General features: G+C 35.2%; 1 protein-coding gene across 4 annotated transcripts in view; it reads right to left on the reverse strand.

Annotated features, from left to right (window-relative positions):
• The window catches only part of LOC125676006 (CNK3/IPCEF1 fusion protein-like), a 92546-nt gene that overhangs the window by 1657 nt on the left and 74261 nt on the right, over positions 1–16628 (reverse strand). For all 4 annotated transcript variants that reach the window (XM_048913882.2, XM_048913880.2, XM_056158079.1 and 1 more), the window contains 5 exons: positions 10878–10946; positions 4906–4967; positions 4320–4409; positions 3942–4156; positions 1–2546 (listed from right to left, as the gene is read on the reverse strand). The exon at positions 1–2546 is cut by the window's left edge and continues 1657 nt beyond it. In XM_048913882.2, coding sequence (XP_048769839.1) covers positions 2448–2546; positions 3942–4156; positions 4320–4409; positions 4906–4967; positions 10878–10946 — 535 coding nt within the window. In that variant the 3' untranslated portion in view covers positions 1–2447. The remainder of the gene's footprint in view (positions 2547–3941; positions 4157–4319; positions 4410–4905; positions 4968–10877; positions 10947–16628) is intronic.

The following is a 16628-nucleotide window of genomic DNA, read 5'->3' on the forward strand; positions in this document are numbered from 1 at the left end:
TTTCAGAAACATATGTGTGTCCACATGACAATATTGAAAAAGATCAAATTTTCACCTAGAGTGTTTATAGTGATATAAAACAAATATGGGTTATCTACTAATCAGGGGTAACCATAGTAATGAGTTTCATCTCTAAAGATACTGTGCAGACATTTCAATACAAGTCATTTGCATCATAACCTTTGACCTTGTGATCTAAAACCTTTTGATGTCTGTCAAGGAAATGGTTCCCAAGATATTGAGTGGACAATATCTTATGATGTCCAGTTTGACCCTTAATCTTGTGATTTCAAAATCCATACAGGTCATCAACTCCTTAGGTAGAACCAGTGTACCAAGTTTGATATCTGTCAAGCAAAGCATCCTCAAGATATTGAGCAGAAAATATCTTACCAAGTCCAGTTTAACCCTTGATATTTGACCTTGTGACCTGAAAAACAATGGGGGCCATCTACTCTCTAGGGGCAACCACTGTACCAAGTTTGGTAACTATCAATCAAAGGGTTCTTTAGATATTGAGTGGACAATATATTGTATCCAGAACCAGTGTAATAAGTTTGATGTCCATTAAGCAAAGCATTCTTGTGATACTGAGCTGACAATATCTGAATGCATCCAGTTTGACCCTTTACCATGCGACCTGAAAATCAAAAGGAGCAACCATTGTACCAAGTTCGGTAACTGTCAAGCAAATGGTTCTTTAGATACTGAGCAGACAAGACTTGGTCTACAGACCGACCAACAGGTGCAAAACAATATACCCCCCTCTTTTTCAAGGGATGGGGAAGGGGGGGGGGGGGGTATAAATATCTGAAAAGGATGTTTAATTTAATTTCTGGCTATTTCATCATGGAAATATAGGATTCCATCATCTTTTCAGTCAAATCCAATTAAAAACAATACCAAAAACAACAGTCCTCTTAACTAAACTAGCAAGTTTTTTTCCTATCTTTTAATAAGATATAATAAAACAAAATCATCTCCTGTATCCTGATACATAAATCAAAATGTCCATCTTGCAGTGTTATTGTAAAAATTATAATCACAAATTAATTATGTATCCAATACAGCATATCATTAAGTTCCAAAAATAACATCTTCCGTCACTGCATCTATATGAGGTCCATAGGCCACATGGCTCATCTGAGCATTGAACTTTTTTTTTCATTTCACTGAATAGTTGTAACCTTAATGTCTTCATTTCCTAAATGCCTGCTATGTAAAACTTTTAACCCCTATTCCCATGACTGATGCTGGGACCATTGTTGGAACAAAATTAAAGACTGCATTAAGAATGCTTTATGTTGATTTGACAGATTGTACCTTAGTGGGTTTTTTTCCAGATGTTACCTTAAGAGTATTCCTCTATATCCTACTTATTACTTTAATCCTTACTGTGGTCCCAACCTGGACCCCAGGAAACATAGTTTGAAGTTAATCTTAACTAAATCAGGATGCTCACATTCTGACAGTTGGTACATTTTCTGCATATTCTATTGTAAAATTTCAATCTCCCTTCCAATGCCTATCCTGACACCAATTTGAAATACATACATGTATTTTAGAAGATTTTCAAAGAGTTTACCTTTATTGTGGCCCCAGATTTGAACAAACTTGACTTACATTTAAACCCTTACAGCTAGTACAAAAGCCCTAGCTCACACTAATTGGAAGGGTTTAAGTTTGAACAAATTTAAACCTACCAGTACATTTTGTACAAAAAGATGCTTGCACTTTCATTTTACATTTTGTAATGTTGTGGTTCTTGAGTAAAAGATTTGCACAGAATTTTCCTTTATATCTACGATCTTCAAATCTCTGTTGTGTTCATGGTTTGAACATAACTGAATTTTTATTATATATGTTTCATATATATATATATATATATATATATATATATATATATATATGGTGATTTTTCGCTTTTCCGGTTCCAAGGTAAATGAAAAGATGACTTTTTAAATACAAAACCCAATTTCTTAATTATCTCCCCTAGGAAGGGGTGTGATCCTTAATTTAAACAAACTTGAATCCTTTTTTATGAAAAGTGCTTCGTACCAAATCTGGGAATTTGGATTTTGATAGGTCCAAAATGTGATAAATTCATATCATTTCATGTTGTTTTACCAAAACATTTTGCAACAGCACAACCAGTTAATCCATACATTGAAAAGAGACTATGAAAACAAATTTTTTTGATTAACCTTAAATACCAAATGTAAAAATGTTTATTGAAATACCTAGCCAAGCTCATTCACAGAAATTTTACATGAAGGATTTTTGCTTTTCTTCCATTTTCTATAATAATTACTTATTTTACATCTATTATTTTTTTTCTGTTGAAGCATGTATATAAATACATCAGGTAAGCATACTATTGTGAATGCATCAATTATTCAACAGTAATGACAACGTAACATGAACAAATATAAAATAAATCTACACAATCACGGTGCATCACAATTCTCCTTAAAGCTTCTCAAAAGTTCTTTCTTATTTCCACCTTCCAGTAGATTCTCTAGTTCTTGGAGTTCTAATTCTTTTGCCTGTAACAAAGATATAGAATTTATGGAATGCTTTCATCAATGAACCACTTTACATGTTGCAGATTATAACAAGAAGCCTATGGGTCACAATGCTCACACAGGTCACCTTCATAGATTGTTTGTTGAGCTACATGTATGTCCGATTTGAAAATTTTCAAGTTCAGCATTAGGAAAAGTGCCTATACGCATGACACTCAAGGTTGTAACAGTGAGTGTCGTGCCAATGCCTACTGTACCAATTTTAAGGTCATATCTGAAAGACCGTCGACTTTCACTGCCAATGCTAAGCATTCAACAAATAAATAGTCACTAGGTTTGATGTGGCCACTGAGAATTGAACCCGAGACCTCCCACTAGCAAAATAAGAACCCTTAATAACCACAAGGCATAGATCAATAAGTTTTGGATAAGTTGAAAACTTATAATAGAAACATCAAGGACTCTGGGACCATGGAGTGAACAAACTTGAGTCTAAATTACTAACACATGAGGATGCTTGGATTTTCTTTAATAAATTGCAGAGCTCTTACTCGAAAAAAAAATTGAAAGAATTTTCCTATACATTCCTATGTAAAACTTATAAACTCAAACTGTATGCCCAATGACTCTTTAAACAAGAAATGTTTTAGAAACATATAGTCCCCCCCCCCCCCCTATAGCAAATATTGCCATAGGGGGGGGGGGAGAGAGAGAGAGAGAGAGAGAGATGGATCATCACTAAATTTAGAATGTCTGCAATGATAGTAAAAAATATGGGTCATCTACTAATCGGACCAACCACAATACCAAGTTTGATCTCTCAAGATACCGAGCAGACATTTCAAAATAACTAGTCATCGATCTGAATAATGACTTTTGATTTTGTGACTTGAAAACCAATGGTGTTATTTACTCTTTAGGGGGTACCAGTGTACCAAGTTGATGTCTGTCAAGCAAGGAATTCTCAAGGTATTTAGTAGACAACAATTTTACTATGTCCACTTTGACCCTTGACCTTTTGATCTCAAAATCAATAGGGGTCATCTACTCCTTAGGTAGAATCAGTGTATCTAGTATGATGTGTGTCAAGCAAAGTTCTCAAGATCTTGAACAGACAATATTCCCAAAGTAATTTGACCTTTGACCTCTGGACTTAAAAGTCAAAATCAGTAGGGGTCATTACTCATCATTGTACCAAGTTTGATGTCTGACAAGCAGAGGGTTCTTGAAATATTGAGCAAATAACATTTGGTCTATCAACCAGTATGCTACCTTTTTGCAGGGGGGGGGGGGGGGGGGGGGCATAAAAAAGAAGTAATATAAAATTTAAAAATTAAACAACATTTGACACATTTTGATCAGGAAAGCTCACAGCCTATGGCTCAGGTGAATTAAAAATCATAAATATTTTTTAACCTTTAATGTTCGCATAAGTGAATATTTCCGCTTAATCCTCTCTAAACTTTCAGTAGACACATCGTCCACTGGGCTACCCGATGGTAATATAGCACTGGTTCTCTGTTTCCGCTTATCCTTGCCATCAAAGGTCAGCTGCTCTTTGTGAATGTTATCCATAAGATGAGTTAAATCCCCTGCACTCCTGGAGATCTCGGGAGAATCACCTTTATTCACTAGTAAAGAAAATGATAGAAAAATATTTGAGTATTAATGACAGGTGAATAATTTTTCCACTACTTCCTTGTTTCCATTAATAACAGAGGATTTCAGAGATTTAGGTGTGTCTGAGTAACATTAAAGGATTGCTCTTTGCATAGTTCTTCTCAAGTGACCTACCAGAGGTGTGCCCAATATTGTCCAGTGATTCTACACTGGTGGCTGCTGAGGGATGGGTCTCTTCGTCAGAACTTTCACTATAATATTCATCTAAAGATAAGAAAAATTTTTGCTTTAAAATATACACTGTGTTTTTCTATATGATTCTGAATACAAAAATTAATATATTTGCCCAGTGAGATTTTTCATGAATGCATGTACAATCAAAGGATATACATGTACAAACATGCTGTGGTTTCACCATTATTTGTTGAACACCAATTTCTGTTGTTTTTCATGATTGAGCATGACCATGAAATAAATTGATTAATAAAGAACATTTTTTTTGTTGGTATAAGCGGAAAGAAGAAACAGGGTTTCTGTCATCAAATTCACTAATCAATGAAACTGTAATCATTGACATTGCCCAGATGCCCACAAAAATTAATGAAACCACACACATCATACATATATGTCCAAATGTGTACTTCAAAAAATTTCTACACCTAGTGTATCACTATGGGTAAAATGAGTGAAACTGAAAATGATTACAATTTTTTGGTAATGATAGATGATTAAAGTTTACAGGAATTGGTTGATTTAAAACCTTGTTTAATGACCCTCGTTGGTGAGAAGGAAATAGCAGCTAGTCCCATCTTATTCATCCATCTAAAACAAAACATAGATATTTGGCTGTAGCATGTAATAATTTTTTTTTTACTCCCCAAGCAATTTCACATTAGAATGATCAATTCCAAATTAAGTAGTAAATGCAAGGTGAAGATAACGAATAGTGATCAATCTCATAACTCCTACAAGCAATACAAAATAGATAGTTGGGCAAACACGGACCCCTGGACACACCAGAGGTGGGATCAGGTGCCTAGGAGGAGTAAGCATCCCCTGTTGACCGGTCACACCCGCCGTGAGCCCCATATCCTGAGCAGGTAAACGGAGTTATCCGCAGTCAAAATCAGTGTGCCAAGAACGGCTTAACAATCGGTATGAAACACGTCAGACAGCATTTGACCCAATGCGAGGTAGTGAAAGAAAAATTTATGGCTGAACCAAGAATTGAATCTGGGGCCCCTGCATCACTAGTCGCTGAGCTATACAGGCAGATATCTATGGCTATATCCACAGTCCATATAGCCCAAAACTTTACATTCCTCCCTCCTTAAATTGTCTTTGACCTTGAGGACACACAACACAGATTTCCTTTGCCCCTGGCAGGACTTTCATCTGCAAGTTCAGGGGTGATCAAGCAATCTTTAGGTTTGTTAGCTTTTGAAGATACTGTTTAACATCGGGAATAGTTAGGCAAGATTTTTCTAAAAATGTAGTTTAGAATATTAGCGCTTATTTTTGGTGCATTTCCAGCACACCAAAATTACCCAATATATGGTATTCAACTCTCATTAAGTTAATTGAGGCAGATATGGAATTTAGCTGAGTAAATGATACAAGCCCTAGCTATAATTTTGATGAAATGACACTAGATTGGTTTGAATCATATTAACATGATCACAACCCAAAGCATGAAAATAGGTACCGTATATACTCGCCTATAAGTCGGTCCGCCTATAAGTCGGTTGTATTTTATAAGGTGTTTTTACCTATGTTTCAAAAAATATTTTGAGAAATTAATAATTATGAGGTGCTCAATATCCAAGCCATATCTGTTTGGGGTTTAAACGCAACCCTTGATCTATTATGGACAATGATCCCTTGTTTACCTACGCAATTATGGTCTCCTAATTACCAGTACCTGACACCGTGCTTACTTAGTGGCGTGCGCCTCGCGGTTATTGTGGGGTTCCGGTATAATTCAATGTATCAACAATAGAGTTTTTAAGAGTCAAGAATGATGATTTAAATTATCTGTTAACAATATTCAATCTTTTATGAAATATATTTCAGCCGGTATACATATGAATATTTCAATATTAAATTGGGTTCGTAATTATTTTTTACCGATAAACAATAGATTAGTTGAATTGAAAGTATTAGTTACCGGTATGTAAATAATTTTTAACAAGATAAAGATATGTAAATACTTGTACTTTATACATAATTTTAAAATACATAAACAATACACTATGTCTAGATATTTGTGAACAATATATATATATTCATTTGTGTGGTAGTCCATGGTAATCGTCGGAGTTGTTTAAAAAACACTACATTACACCGCCTAGAAAAATACCTATAAGTCGGACATAGAGTTTTGGACCAAAAATTGACTCCAAAAAATCCGACTTATAGGCGAGTATATACGGTACATCTGATATCTTGCCTATCACAGACGTACCACACGGATTAATATTGGGCCCTTTTGTTTTTATTGTATATCAATGACCTTCCTTTACATGTAAATTATTCTAATATAGAAATGTTTATTGTATATCAATGACCTTCCTTTACATGTAAATTATTCTAATATAGAAATGTTTATTGTATATCAATGACCTTCCTTTACATGTAAATTATTCTAATATAAAAAGGTTTGCTGATGAGGCTACTTTACATATCCAAGACAGTCTCAGAAAGTAGCAGTTTTTTTTTTAAAATTTTCTTGGACGTATGCTCTTCTAATACAACACTCTTGTAGATCATGTCTATTGATTCGATGCAGGTGTTCGTCACATTAATATTGGCATATGAAAACCCCTCTTAATTATGTACATTGTATTGAATCAACATCCACTTCCGATTTGTGTGATTGGTGTTTACAAAACCAAATGGTTTGGAATATAGATAAAACAAAATGTATGCTCTCTGCAAACACAAAAAAAGGTCAAAGTTAAATAATTCTGTATTAGATTTGCAGATGTCAGGACAAGTGTTTCATAACGTTGAAGTTGAAAAACTGCTTGGTATTCAAATTGATTATGCAATCACTTCATTAAAATTTTCAGGTAGATTAAATTCAGTTTGTAAAGTTTTGACTTATACATTATTTACCTTTTATATGCAAAATTTCTCCCAATGGAAACAAGAGAGTTTTTCTATTAATGCATACATTTCACCAACTATCAATTACTGTCTCTCTATTTTAGGGAATGCATTTTTATATGGAACAAATCTATAATTTACAAAAATGAGCTGCTAGAATGATAGTATTACTTGATATTGAGGAAAGGTTGTCATATTATCTATAATATCACTTGCAACAACAAAAATCACACAAGGGACACATCAAATCAGTGACTAAAACCACTGCACAATCACATTATATTTCAGTCACTACAGGTCACAGTTCCTTATTTAGTGCATTCACTTTTAACCAAGGAGCCTGGATTCAATCCAGCACTGCATCAAATCTAAGACATTTAACATAGTGACTGTTATTTCACTAAGTGACCATCATTAAAAGTGATAGTAATGTGTCTTTCAGATATGACCTTAAAAACAGAGGGGACCTCACAGTAGGTGTTGGCACACTAAAGAACCCTTGCTGCTATGGGCTTGAGTGCCATGCATCAGTCAAAATTTGTGGCACTTCTCTTAAAGCTTGTCTCTCCATGAGTGTTAAAATGTTCACAGATGAGATGTAAAACAATATGCAAACAAATGAAAATATTTCTGTCTATGGATATAATTCTTTGAACAAACAAGAGGCCCATCGCTCACCTGAGTCACCTTGGCTCATATTTAAAGATTTTTCCTACATATTGGCATGTAAAACTTCGATCCCTATTGTGACCTCAATCTACTCCCGGGGGCCATGATTTTTTAAAAATTCAATCTGGACTATGTCAGGAAGCTTTCATATGAATGTAAACTTTTCTGGCTCAGTGATTTTTCATAAGATTTTTAATGATTTTGCCTATATTTTGTATGTACAAATTTATCCCCTATTGTCGGCTCATCCTACCCCCGGGGGCCATGATTTTAACAAACTTGAAATCTGCACTATGTCAGGAGACTTTCATGTAAATTCCAACTTTCCTGGCCCAGTAGTTTATGTGAAGAAGATTTTTAAAGATTATTCCTATATATTTGTATGTAAAACTTTGATCCCCTATTGTGGCCCCATCCTATCCTCGGGGGCTATGATTTTAACAAACTTCAATTTGTACTATGTTAGGAAACTTTCATGTAAATCCACTTTCTTGGCCCATTAGTTTTTGAGAAGATTTTTAAAGATTTTCCCTATATATTTGTATGTAAAACTTTGATAACTATTGTGGACCCAACCTACTCCCGTGGGCCATGCATGATTTTTACAAAATTGAATCTGCACTATGTCAAGAAGTTAAAAAATCATGTAAATGTAAACTTTTGTGGCCAGTGATTTTTTAATGATTTTCCCTATATATTTGTATGTAAAACTTTTATCCCCTACTGTGGCCCCATCCTAACCCTGGGTACCATGATTTTTACATACTTCAATCACTATGTCAGGAAGCTTTTAGGTAAATGTAAACTTCTTTAGGAGAACTCTTAAGGAGAAAATTTTTAAAGATTTTTTTTTCTATTTAAAGTCAAACCTGTATTAAGAGACCGTCCAACGGAGAATGGAAAAAAGGGCACATATGACAGGTGGTCTCTCAATACAGGTTGCCTATTTTCCACAGTTAATGGATAAAATTTCGCAAATAATTTGTACAATGGAGAAAATGACTACATGTATTTGGAATTTATCATTAAGAATATCAAGTATGGTTTTAATAGTTGTAAAATAAAATTAATAATACACTGTAGTTAAAAATCTAGAATACAATGTGTTGTATCATAATTTATTACTTTCATTAAGAATTACATTTAATTTATTTAAAAATGATAAACTTTGCATGCATTTCATATTACACATTTACATGATTGAGATTTAAAACTTATTTATAAACTGCATGTATATTTTCTAAAACTTGTCAACACTTTGTTGTAAAGAGTATTTATGTATTAGCCTACTTGTACAGTGTAACTAAAAATGCAATGCTTGTGGTAAGAAAGCAAATGGTGAAGTGTTGCGTCTCCTTTTGTAAAATACATGCTGGAAATATGTTATTCAATTTGAGAAACATTAAATACATCACAATATCCATTGTACATGCACAGCAAATCTTTTAAGCTTAGAATTAATGCAGGCAACTTTCTTGAACTCGGACGCGTCAAATATTTGGGACATGTCGAAGTGAGCCGCTAGTCCCGGTCATTATTCTGGAAACCTCGATTATGCAAGGTGAAGATAACAAACAGTGATCAATCTCATAAATCCTATAAGCAATACATAATAGATAGTTGGACAAACACGGACCCCTGGACACACCAGAGGTGGGATCAGGTGCCTAGGAGGAGTAAGCATCCCCTGTTATCTCATGCAGAAAAACTGCGAATACTCCGTTTAAAATTTCAGTCCTAAGCACAAAATTTACCTGATTTATATCGCAATCAGGCAAATTTTTCACTCTGTTGAACATAATGGTATAACAAGTGGTAGATTTTCATTTCCGATCTAGCCTACACTTCTTAAAGTTTGTCAAAATTCACACCTTCAAATACACCGGCTTTGATTCCCTGATCCTTGATTTTGTTAAATAAACAACAACTCGGATTTTATTAATTAACCACACACGACACTGCATGTTGACAGCTTGGGTATAATAATTTATTCATACGGCCAACTAAACAAGATCACTGCCAAACTGTGCGTATTAAAACGAAAGTGTTAGGGGCGATAATTCCCAGAATAGTCGGCTCGACCGAAATCGAAAGTAGTAATCACGTTGTAATCGAAAAATGTATAGTCGTTAAATAGAGGTAAAATTTCGTGAAAATACACGAAAAGGTTGTAAAAATCATGGTCGTTGGTCGTGTCAGACAGGTGGTCATTTATTACAGATACAATATATAGAGTAACGTCTTGGGGGGAACTTTTTATGGTCACATACGACAGTGAGTCACTTAATACAGTGGGTCGCTATTGCAGTTTGACTGTATTAGTTATGTAAAACTTTGATTCCCTATTGTAGCCCCATCCTAACCCCAGGGGTCATGAGTTTAACAAACTTCAATCTGCACTATGTCAGGAAGCTTTCATGTAAATGTGAACTTTTCTGGCTCAGTGGTTCTTGAGAAGAGGATTTTTCAGGAGTTTCCCTATATATTTGTATGTAAAACTTTGATCCCCTATTGTGGCCCCATCCAACCCCTGGGGCCAATGATTTTAACACACTTGAATCTGCACTATGTCAGGAAGCTTTTATGTAAATGTCAGCTCTTCGGGCACAGTAGTTCTTGAGAAGAAGATTTTCAAATGACCCAACCCTATTTTTGCATTGTGATTATCTCCCCTTTGAAGGGGTCATTGTCCTTGATTTGAATAAACTTGAAAGTCCTCCCCCAAGGATGCTTTTGGCCAAGTTTGGTTATAATTGGCCCAGTGGTTCTGGAGAAGAAGTCGAAAATGTAAAAAGTTTACAGACGGACAGACGACGGACAACAGGTGATCAGAAAAGCTCACTTGAACTTTCAGCTCATGTGAGCTAAAAACATGAATTTAGGCCTGCAAAATAATTCAAATGGATTTGTGAAAAATGTGCCTTGTGGGCCATTCATCATTCTAATCACACTTACTTCTTCATATCTTCTTGTCGCTCCGAGGCAAACACAAAAGATGTCCCAGCATTGTGAACTTTAAATGCACTGTAAACAATCATAAAATTAAGACAACATAAGAGGCCAATGGGCCTTAAGAGTCACCTGAGTATCACATGCAACATCCTTACATGTATATCAAAAGTGATGACGTAATGGGTATCTTTGAAATTCTGAGATCAGTCCTTGTTCATATCTTTCTCCATCATACAATCCAAGTCCTGGAGCCTGAGTCATTGACTCAGAGGCAATGAGATTCATAATACAAATGGAGGCCTCTCTGCTAATTATTACTAACACTCAGTTTTACATTATTCATTTGGTGTCCAGCACATTAGAAAATAAGGAACTAGAGATTGTTTTTATAAAAAACATGTCTCCCCAGCTCCCCAAATTAGAAGTGCTCCAAATGAAACCTCCTCCCCTTGTACTGCATGGTATGGAGGAGAAAGCATGAGCAGTAACATAGACATTATGAACTCCGATAAGCCACAGAGGAGAAGTGTTCACAAGCTATTTTACACTCTCCAACCCCCAAGATTCACAATAACTTTAAGGATAACAATTAGATCCTACTGTCCCTACAATAGATGTGCAATCTACGAATGGCACTGAAGTATTGTACAAAATGCCAAGTCTATCGGATAAGCCATATAGGAGGAGAGGCGTTCACAAGCTATTTTAACATCCTCCACCCCTCTTAGATCCACTATAACTTTTAGGAAAATAATTGGATCCTCCTGTCCTGACAATATGCACATCTACAAATGGCAATGAAGCATTGTGCAAAGTTCCTAATCTATCAGATAAGCCATATAGAAGGAGAAGTGTTCACAAGCTATTTTACATCATCCACCCCTCTTAGATCCACTATAAGTTTTAGGAAAATAATTGGATCCTCCCATCCCACCAATATGCACATCTACAAATGGCAATAAAGCATTGTACAAAGTCTCAAATCTATCAGATAAGCCATATAGGAGGAGAAGTGATAACAAACTATTTTACATCATCCACCCCTCTAAGAGCCACTATAACTTTTAGGAAAATAATTGGATCCTTCTGTCCTAACAATATGCACGTGACATCTACAAATGGCACTGAAGCATTGTACAAAGTTTCAAGTCTATTCGACAAGCCATATAGGAGAAGTGTTCACCAGATTTTGTGACACAATGGACAGAAAGTACAAAAACAATATGTCTCCCCCTGAAAGAGGGGAGACATAAATATTGTATTAAATTTCATCATATGAACCAGAAAGCACCATCAAAGTCACACTCATGAATTTGACAGCTTTGGTCCATTATTTCTTTTCATTCAGTTTGGTTGTTTGATGTCTAAGAATTTTAAAGAAAGAATGCATTTTCACTACAAGCACTATAGAGCCCCAGCTAAGCACCTGGGGCAGGATTCATAGAAATATTTAAGTTTCAGCACATTTCTGAAGTTAAATTGGGTCCTAATTTTCCCCTAAGTATATGTTTGTTTTCTTCTACCAATGATGCAATTTAATTAAAATTAGATTCTTTGATCCACTCACATACAATCGAATGTGTAGCGATCATAGGTGAGTGGATCAAAGGATCTAATTTTAATTAATTTGCTAATGATGTTAACGCAAGTGTTTCATAAGCATTCCAATAGGGTTTTCATTGTTGTTTCCTGTCTCTACATTACACATTACCTCATTTATAGAACAGTGTGGTAAAAATTTGTATTGCCATAAACTTACTGTGTTTCATAATTCTAAGATTTAATTTTAGATTAACAAGAATATTTTTAGTGAATTGATTCTTCAGTTTTTTCTTAACTATATGTTTTTAATTCTTAAGTACAAAATCTAAGAAAATTCTTTTGTTGATGAATCCTGACCCAGAACCCTTGACGCAAGGGCCAGGAATTTCACAATTTTGGTAGTTGCTTCTCACCTATTGAAATGAACCCTAGAACCAGAACTCCAAACCCAGGAGTCATGGATATCACAATTTTGGTAAATGCTTCTCTCCTTGTTGATGAAGAAGATTTTCAAAGATTGTCAGTATGATATTGTATGTCTGAGGCCATAAAATAAAACATTTTTTGTTTCCCTTTGCCTAATATGGCTAAATGCGGATTTTGGCAAAATTTGGCCCACAATGACAGACTAAGATAGATCATCTACATATTCTCAGGTGACCTAAATAGTGAAAGAGCTACCACTTGTTTTTATTATCGAAAGCAGATGATGACATGATGATACAATAAAAAAACAAAATCATCCTCTACAGTAATTATAACTTCAAATGCATATCATCATTATGCATATATATCGTATATAACAATCAACTTCATCCTTTTAGATGATTGCAACAAGAAACAAAATCAGTAGCAGCTTCCATGGCAATTACAAGTAGAAATGCATGATATATTGTATATAGTGATAATATCAATCAACATGATCCTCTATGAATCAAGAAGAGGCCCATTTGACACACCGCTCACCTAAGTCAAGAAGAGGCCCATTAGACACACCGCTCACCTAAGTCAAGAAGAGGCCCATTAGACACACCACTCACCTAAGTCATCTTGGTCCTGCTGTTGTTCAGCTGTTGTGATTTTTTAAAACAAAAAATCTTTATTCAGATGACAAATTTTGACCCCATATTGTGGCCTCAACCACGCTCAAAAGGGTCACAACATAACCAAACTTGAAATCAGACAACATGGAGATGCCTAATTATTAATACTAACATGATCTTGATGTTCTGGAGGTCAAGATCATAAGGTCACAATAATATCATGGCATGAAATGAAAGGTCTTGGCATAAGAAATCCATATACAAAATGTGAAAACTCTACCTTAAATAGTTCATGAGATATTGTATAAGTTAAGCTTTCTTAATTGTAAGTAAAACTTACAGATCACAAGGTCAAAAAACAAGAGGCCCTTGGGCCACATCGTTCACCTGAGTCACCTTGGCCCATATTCAAAGATGTTTCCAACATATTCGCATGTAAAACTTTCATCCTTATTGTGGCCCCAACCTACCTCCAGGAGCCATGTTTTTACAAACTTCAATCTCCACTATGTCAGGAAGCTTTCATGTAAATGTAAACTTTTCTGGCCCAGTGGTTTTTAAGAAGAAGATTTTTAAAGATTTTCCCTAGATATTTTTATGTAAACCTTTGATCCCCTATTGTGGCCCAACCCTACCCCCAGGGGGCATGATGTTAACAAACTTGAATCTGCACTACGTCAGGAAGTTTTCATGTAAATGTAAACTTCTCTGGCCCAATGGTTCTTGAGAAGAAGATTTTCAAAGATTTTTCCTATATATTTGTATGTAAAACTTTGATCCCCTATAGTGGCACCACCCTACCCCTGGGGACCATGGTTTTAACAAATTTAAATCTAAATTATGTCAGGAAGCTTTCATGCATATGTAAACTTTTCTAGCTTGGTGGTTCTTGAGAAGATTTTCAAAGATTTCCCTTATATATTTCTATGTATAATTTGATCCTCCATTAAATGGCCCCATCCTACTCCCAGGGGTCATGATCTAAACAAACTTGAGTCTACTTTATACCAGGAAACTTTCAGGTAAATCTCCACTCTTATGACCAAGTGGTTCTTGAGAAGATTCTTAAATGATTCCACCCTATCTTTGCATTTTTTTGGTCATCTCCTCTTTGAAGGGGGAAATGACCCTTCATTTGAATAAACTTGAATCCCCTTTACCCAAGGATGATTTGTACTAAGTTTGGTTGAAATTGGCCCATTAGTTCTGGAGAAGATGATTTTCCTATATATCAGCATGTAAAACTTTGACTCCCTATTGTAGCCCCACCCTACACCCGGGGACCATGATCTGAACAAACTTCAACCTACTTTATACCAGGAAGCTTTCAGGTAAATCTCCATTCTTATGGCCCAGTGGTTCTTGAGAAGACTTTTAAAGATTTTCCCTATATATTCACATGTAAAAAATTTGATCCCCTATTGTGACCTCACCCTACCCCCGGGGGGTCATGATTTTAACAAACTTGAATCTTCACTATGTCAAGAAGCTTTCATGTAAATTTCAGCTTTTCTGGCTCAATGGTTCTTGAGAAGAAGATTTTTAAATGACCCCACCCTATTTTTGCATTTTTGTGATTATCTCTCCTTTGAAGGGGGCATGGTCCTTCATTTGAACAAACTTGAATCCCCTTCAACCAAGGATGATTTGTACCAAGTTTTGTTGAAATTGGCCCAGTGGTTCTAGAGAAGAAGTCGAAAGTATGAAAAGTTTAGAGACAGACAGACGACAGGTGATCAGAAAAGCTCACTTGAGCTTTCAGTTCAGGTGAGCTAAAACGGTCTTATCATATGGAATGCACATATATCTTGCATGGAATGATGGTTTGCACAGAATGCTGAACAGTTTGCATGGAAAAGTGAACAGTTTCCAAGGAACGATGAACAGACTGCACAGAATGAAATGGAAAGCTTTGAAGGTGTAATAGCACACTTCAGAGTCTGTATATTCCCTTGAAAAGGGTGTAGTTCTTCATTTGAACAAACTTGAATCTCCTTTAACCAAGCATGCTTTGTGGCAAGTTTTGGTTGATATCAGACATGTGGTTCTTGAGAAGAGGATGAAATCTAAAATGTGGAAAGTTTCCACACGACAGATGGACACCAGACAAAAGGTGATCAGAAAAGTTCACTTGAGCGCATTCAACTCAGGTGAGCTAACTAGAAATAAAATCATCATCTTCCATAGCAATTAAAAGTACAAATGCATAACATGTTGTATCTATAATAATATGATAATGATAGTTTTTACAATAAAACTATAATCAAAGTATACAAGCAAGTATATTGTACGACAATAATCAATCTCTGAAACCATAAAGCCATTGTCAGTTCATTAAGATATTTGCTATTTCCATAGTGATGCATGATAAAGTAAAGGCTTGCACTTGCATGCAAACACTCATAGAACACATGAGAATCACAGTACCGTAATGGTCATATCAAAGTTAGAGGGGACAGACAGACTGACAGCTAAATCCTTCAGTTGGAGAACCACAAGCATTAACACTTGATCAGAAATTTCTCAAAAGGAATAAAATGTCATGCACAAAAACTGGATTTGTGAGCAAACTTCAGGAATAAAGGATTAAGGAAGAGAAAATGCAACACAGGTAAGCACAGCCAGATGCAACAGAGAAATACAAAATACAAACATTGATCAAAAAACATTTGCATCTGAAAAATCACTATTTACTATGAAATTTTGCCATCTTGCAATAGCAGACAAATTGCCAGAAACTGAAACAAAATGTGCCATACTTTTTGAAGAATGTACTTCATGCAACAAAAGCAATCCCTACAATTTTTAACAGACAAAAACAGAACAGCTGAAAACATGAACTACTTACTACAGGCTTCAACAATGAAAAACAAAGTGTTTGGAAAAGATACAAAATGAGATGACAGGTGATTTCTATCAATAAAATTTAAGTCAAACACACTTATTCATGTTTACATTTGGAAAAGTGGTTAAAACTTCTGAAGTTTCAATCCTTAAATGGATTCTCTGAAATATTTTGTACAACAGCTTCTTGTGTCTATCACTTGAAATCAAGCATTATACATGAAGAAATCTTTCCTTACTTAGGTCATGTGAATTGAGAATTCAAACCTTAAAGGTCATAGGAAATTATTTTTAAAAGAATGAATTTCCTTTAAAAATAAACAAA

Source organism: Ostrea edulis, chromosome 3 (genome assembly GCF_947568905.1).
Source record: "Ostrea edulis chromosome 3, xbOstEdul1.1, whole genome shotgun sequence".
NCBI lineage: Eukaryota > Metazoa > Mollusca > Bivalvia > Ostreida > Ostreidae > Ostrea > Ostrea edulis.